Raw genomic sequence first — 6,919 nt, 5'->3', positions numbered from 1 at the left:
AGTCTAAAAAGGTAAAAGATTAAAAAAAATTGTAGCCCAGCTTCAAAAAAAATTATGGAGGCATATGTCACCTTGAAGGTCCGCCAAAATTTGTGTCAACATGATGCTTCCCAGAGCTGTCGTGAAAGAAGCCAACTAAGGCATTTGCAATCCACAAACACCATGCTTTTGGCTCATTCTCTATGGCAGGGCAAAGGCTAGATTTACAGGCTAAGGCCTCAAACTCCTCACCCGCCTCTATCCTCCTTTCTCTTCCCAGGGATGCCCCTTTAGTATTTACCTATATGTGTTTCCTCCAGAAAATTTCATCTGCCAGTGCATAGAGCAGAAATCTCAGTATGGCTGCTGCAATGCCCCAGACCCTGAGCTGAAGTCATTGTTCAGGGTGAAGTGGGCAGAGGATGTCTTTAGGGTCAAAGGTGAAATGCAGCCTATAGACTTAAATTTGGCTTTGAACTTCAGCTCCAATAGTTCTCTGTGAAGCACCATTGGTTAGCCATAAAACATGGGGAAGCTGTAGGGATCTCTGTGAACATTTCCTTTCTCATGGCAAATCCCTCCCATCATACAAAATATTGGACATAAACACAAGTATTATGCTTTGCCCAAAGTAGACAGTTAGTAACTCAAGGCTGGTCTCCCCTCAGACTCCCTTGCAGCTTGACTACAACCCCATATATTCCAGACTTCCAACCTGATTTCAGATCACAAGGTGTCGCTCTCCTTTCCTGGAATCTGGATATCTCTTGTCCTAGTTAAGCTTGAGGGTGTCTCTCATTTACTCAAGGCACAGCTTCTTCTTGACATATTAAGCCAGGGATGGAAATCCTTCTCTCTGGTGCTTGGGTATGAAATCCCAGTGTGCTCTTTCTTACCATCTCTGTTGTAGTGACTCTTTCTGGAACTCCGTGAAGGCAGGAACCTTCATTTTCAGTTTTATATCTACACTCTTAATATCAGGCCCAGTAGACATTGGGTAACTCAGTGAATAGCACAGGAGAATGAAGATCCAATAAATAATTAGCACTGTCCCCTTCCAAGGACAGACCTTGGTTTTGACACCAAAGAGAAATACATGGGAGGTGAGCCATTTCCTGTACCTTTGTTGTACTGGTGTTCTATAGTTATGAAGAGGAACCATGACCAAGGCAAATCTTACAATGGAAAGTATTTAAGTTGGGAGCTTGCTTACAATGTCACAGGCTTACTCTATTATCATCTTGGTGGAAAGTATGGTAGTATGCAGGCAGGCATGGTGCTGGAGAAGTAGCTGAGAACTTTACAACCTGACCCTATGGCAGCAGACAAGCAGACAGAGAAAGACACTGTAGCCTGTTGTGGCCTTTTGAAACCTCAAAGCCCACCCCTAGTGTCTTCATTAGGGTTTCCATTGCTGTGAAGAAACACCATGGCCAAGGCAACTCTCATAAAGAACAACATTTAATTGGGGCCAGCTTACAGGTGCAGAGGTTCAGTACATTATCAAGACATGGAGCATGGTGCTGGAGTAGCTGAGAGTTCTGCATCTTGTTCTGAAAGCAAACAGAAGACTGGCTTCCAGGCCTCTAGGAGGAGGGTCTCATAGCCCAACGCCACAGTGACACACTTCCTCCAACAAAGCTACACCTTTTCCAACAACACCACACCTCCTAATAAGTGCCAGTCCCTGGGCCATACATATTCAAACCACGACATGTAGTAACACCCCACCTCCACCAAGACCACAGCTCCTAAACCTTCCCTGACAGCTATCCAACTGGGGACTAAGCATGCAAATACATGAGCCAATGAGGGCCATTTTTCTTCAAATCGCCCTAGCCTTAGAGATGCATTCAGCACTAATAGCATTGCCATTATCAGCTTCTTCTGAGATGATCCCAACCTCAAAATTCATCTGTGGAAGTCCTGGTCCCTAGTATGAGAGAATGTGATGAAAGAAAATCACTCTCAAGAGAGGTCATTAAGGTGGGCATTAATCTAATGTGGCGCATGTCCTTCAACAACAACAACAACAAAACCACAGAGGAACTGTGTACCCAGGGTGCCCCCTGCCTGCAATTCCAGCTCTCAGAAGCCTGAGTGGGAAGGATTGCTGTGAGGGTGAGGCTATATAGTAACATCTGGCTTCAAAAGAAAGAAAACAAGGAAGGAGGCTGGATAAGGGCACGCATAGAGGAAAGACGGTATGGAGAGACAGGGAGAAAGGGGCCACCCAGAAGGAGACGAAGTTGCAATGCATCCTTTCCATCCTAGTTTGCGTCCCCAATCCCATGATGAACACCATGAGCAAACGAAGTTTGGGGAGGAAAGGGTTTGTTTCAGCTTGCAGATTATGATCCATCAAGAGAAGGCAGGAGCTTGAAAGAGCCACCACAGGCACAACACTGCTTACTGTCTTGATCTCAGAACTCATGGCCAGCTACCTTTCTTATTCAGTCCAGGCCAACTTACACAAGGATGGTGATGCCCACAATGGGCTGGACCCTTCGACCTCAATTAGCAGTCAAGGGAATACCCCATAGACCTGGCGAGAGGCTAATCTGATGGTGATTGTTCTTCCTAGAGGTGTCAACTTGGCAACAAAATGTAGCCATCATATTTCTTGTAGTTCTCAGAAGGAAACAACCTTGCTTTTTGTCTCCAAAGGCATGAGAGAACATTTCTTCCATTTAAACCAACTAGTTTCTGGCACTTTGTGAAGAAAGCTCTGAGAAAAACCAAATCAGCCATCAATCCTGGCCAAACCTCCAGTCCTACCCTGGGGAGATACCTTCCAGTCTCCTTAGGGAATGCTGTAGTCATATCTCTGCCTTCTGCTTTGTCTCAGTGGCGAAGCATCCCTGCATAATAATGTTTATGCATATGGATTCGATGTTGTCTCTTTGAGAAGGTAGTAATTGTTCACAGGATTTTTAAGTGTATTCCTATATATTTAAAATGTTGCTGTATTTAGTGTGTCTTGTGAACATCAATAAGAAATAACATTTACCGGAAAAGAACAGCAGATTTCTTGTTTTGAGTTTCGACTTGAGCGAAGCTGAAGAAAATGCCAAAATAATATGCAAATATTAATCTGCCATATGTGGAGCTTCTAGCAATTTTTTTTCCTCGGGAGCTGTCAACAGGATTCTGCCTCTCTTATTATTTTTGGGTGTTTATTTATTTGTTTGTATATATATATATATATATATATATATATATATATATATATATAATCTGTTCTGTATTTCATTATATTGGGACTTTTCCCAGTAGACTGTACCTTCTCATCATCATTTCTTTATTTGTAGGAAATTTTGACTGGGTAGGGAATGACTTTACCCAGAACGCTGGCACGGGCCTTGTCATCAACCAGGCAGATGTGAGAGACAACAGGAGCATCATTAAGCAACTGAAGGACGTGTTTGAGAGGGACTGGTATTCGCCTTATGCCAAATCCATACAGCCCACCAAACAGCCGAACTGTTCAAGCCTGTCCAAACTCAAGTCTCCCTCCAACCAACCTGCCATTGCCAATGCCACCGGGAGGGAGCCACTGAGTGTATAGCTCACTAACAGACACGCAAGGCTTCAGACCAAATGCAGGAAGGACTAGAGGAAAGACAACAATTTACTACATCTTTTCTTTTATTAAGGAGAAATAAAAAGCACACTTATTTAAAATATTCTCTGAATGACATGTAATATCTAGCTAACAACATCTTAGCACTGTATATTAAATTTAAGACTTTTGTATCTATGAGCTCTGACAGAGAATGTTGTTCTGGCCTAGGAGTTAGTTTTTAATGACTGCAAACACATTTTATGACTTGGTTCTTGTCTCCTGATTCTTACTGGTTTTAGAATCTTTTCTGCTGACCCATCTGCACTGGTTTTAAGAAGAATAACATGAGGTGAGCCCTTTCCTTTAATATTGCTGAATTCTGGAATTAGAGGACGGGGGCGGGGGGGGGGGGAGAGACGATGCAGACAGAACCAAGCATCTGCCCTGACATATCCTCTCTAAGGCCTATCCAGGCAGCTGAGCATAGGCGCCTCCATTTCATGCCAACCTTCAAGACTTCTGAAAAACACTCATTTCTGTCCCCTTGTTCCTTGTCTTCTGATTCCAGGGTTTTGAGGGTATCAGTCTGTCTTCTGACAAACATGTTCTTGTTTTACATCATCCTTGGATTCATCTCAGCATTTGGTTCAAAAAGTGAGAATGTTTTGGGGAAATGATATCAATTCCCCAGAATGTACACAGAATGGAAATCAGTCTTTCACTTTCTCCTTTCAATTACATTTTTTATACACACACACACACACATGCACACACACACACACACATATCCTTTCCTCAAGCTCAAAAAAAAAAAAAAAAAATGAAGTGCCCCTGCTAATACCCAGCAAGCCATTAAGTCTGCATTTGAAGAACAAAGCAGTTTCACATTTCTGTTTGGTTAACAGTATTATAAAGGAAAGGTCTATGCGTCGGTGGATTTTAATTTATTTAGAATTATTATGCTGTTAAGAGTATGCCAGCAAATGTTTATAATAGAGCTATTTAATATACCTTCTGCTATTTAATATACCAAATGCTTTTCAGACAAATGCAATTTAAATACTGTGCTTAACATATTTTACTAAGAAACAGAAATATTGGATTATTGTTCTATAATGTCATTGTGTGTTGTTTTATATCTATATAATATATAATCCTGTATTAAAAAAGACTGTTGCTACACGAGAGGGGTGTGACCTCTTCAGGGCCAGAGCAAGTAAGTGGTCAAGATGCCTATGCCCAGTGTGGCTCCTGACTCTGTGCTCAGAACAGAGCCCTCTTTGGCCTCCGTTTTCTATTGTTAATGTAGACAATAATACTCACCTACCTCGCAAGGATGCTGTCATGGTAGGCGATATTTATAAGTTGTTTTTGAAATCAAAAGAACCTATATAAATGCTAAGCATTAACATTGCATAATCTTTTTCTTGAAATAATCTCTGTGGTATCCTGGTAGCACCGATACCAGGCACTCTCCTGAAGAATCCAGAGGGCAAAATAAAGCACCATCTATTTGCAAACACGGGTGATACGAATGGGGGCCAGGGGTGGAGAAGGTTGGTCAGAGTGACCATCTGAATGGTAGGTATTTGAATGGAACATGCAGCCTGGTCACGGTGACATAAATAATAACACATAACTAGATGCTGCGTTGCAAATGGTCCATTAGCACCAGTGTATACATGTGTTTTTAGAACAAGGATGAGCAATCTCATTTAAACTTGAGAGACTTGGTTTTAATGATGTCAAAAAGGGTTCCCTACTCAAAGGTTCACTGACACAGAATGGCTGTTCACAGTCCTACTGATCACCCCCCTGTTCTTTTCCTGCCAAGGACACCTGTCACCTCACTGGGTGTTTAAAACCAGTCAAGAGAGCTGGGACAGTATCCAGGCATGGCGATGCATGCCATTAATATCAGTTCGCTGGGGGTGGGGTGGGGGTGGGGCAGAGGCAGGAAGATCTTTGTGGGATAGAGGTTACATAGAGAGTTCTAGGACAGCCAAGGCTACATAGAGAGAGACCCTGTTTCAAAACAAACAAACAAACAAAAAATAACAAAGAAAGAAAAAGAGAGAGAGACAGAGATAAAGAGAGGGGACAGAGACAGAGCACCCCATGAGAAAGCTATGATTTAAGGGTATCAAGTTTTATGGGCCGATTTGAAGACTTTCAGTGATACTTTTCATTAATAATGGCCAGCCCACAAGACTCTTAAGTATTTACCATATACTCCATCCTTGAATTGGATGTCATCCTGGCAGGTGTCCGAAAATAGCTTTGGGGATAATTTTCAAAGGAAGGAAGGAGGCAATGGTTCAAGGTGGAGACATACTAGCCTGTTCACTCTTGGTCAGACAAAGGGAACCTGGGTTGATTCAAAGGGAAACTTCAAAGGTTGTCTCCCTTTGGGCTCCCTCCATTGTCGCCCAGATTCCTTGTCAATAGTCTCATGAGGCAAACAAAGGTTTGGGGACATGGGCCCTCTCCCTGTTGCTGCCTTGGGTATTGTGCAATAGGAAAAGAGATCATTGTCACTTATGAAATGACTGGCAGGTCACTTATTCCCAAACCTACCATCATGGCAGCCCTGTGCATGTATTACAGGCATCTGCCACACACCAGGAGCCCTGCCTGACCTGGTAACCCTTGTCTGTGCCATCACAGCTAAGCACATCACCCCACCATGCAACACTCTCCTTCTGCAGCACCCAGAGAAATGATCCCTGTGCAGAGTGCCCAGTGTCATCTGTCCCCTGAGAGAATGTCTAATTCAGGAGACTGTTCTCTTTCAGCAGGATGCTGTCCTACAAAGGGGACATTTATCTTTTAGACTTTAAGTCTCTGCAAGATAAATAACTAACTTCCATTCTTCCCCTTCCAAATAACTTAGGATCTATTTCTCAAGAACAGAAAACAAAAAACACTCCAAGACTACTTGTAATTTGGAGATATACCCTGATGGAAAATATGAAGAAGGTGACTTCGGTCCTACATTTTTTCTCCATGAATATTCTGGGGTCTGTTCTTCAAAGGAATGGAGACCAAACACAGTTTGAGATACATTTTAGATTCCTCCATTACTAACAATAACTTAGTGCCTTATTTATTCTCAAATGTTGGTTTTCAAAATTCAACAGTGACCCACCATATGGGCCATATCTGCTCACTTTGGAGTCAGTATGGCCTCAGACAGACCAACTGGTTGAAAGCAAACATGTGGAACCCACAGTTTCTATGCATCCTGCAGTTTTCCCAAGACACATAAAATGTATATAGCATCCTCACCAGTCACTGGCACACACTCTCCTATGCTTGTCCTGGTGACTTCCACTACACTGTCACTGGCTACTCATATATGAAGTCACAGAGCTA

General features: G+C 42.6%; 1 protein-coding gene across 7 annotated transcripts in view; it reads left to right on the top strand.

Moving 5' to 3' along the window:
* The window catches only part of Pld5 (phospholipase D family member 5), a 323,819-nt gene extending 318,861 nt beyond the window's left edge, over window positions 1-4,958 (top strand). For 4 of the 7 annotated variants that reach the window (XM_021158929.2, XM_029483515.1, XM_021158940.2 and 1 more), the window contains exon 10: window positions 3,291-4,958. In XM_021158929.2, the coding sequence (XP_021014588.1) occupies window positions 3,291-3,547 (257 nt within the window). In that variant the 3' untranslated portion in view covers window positions 3,548-4,958. The remainder of the gene's footprint in view (window positions 1-3,290) is intronic. The other 3 variants (XM_029483532.1, XM_029483526.1, XM_029483533.1) reach the window with 1 other exon arrangement.
* The last annotated feature ends 1,961 nt before the right edge of the window (window positions 4,959-6,919 follow it).

The sequence above is a fragment of the Mus caroli genome, chromosome 1 (assembly GCF_900094665.2).
Source record: "Mus caroli chromosome 1, CAROLI_EIJ_v1.1, whole genome shotgun sequence".
Taxonomy (NCBI): Eukaryota; Metazoa; Chordata; class Mammalia; order Rodentia; family Muridae; genus Mus; species Mus caroli.
Note: the sequence above shows the minus strand (reverse complement) of the source record. Positions and strands in the feature narration are given on the sequence as shown.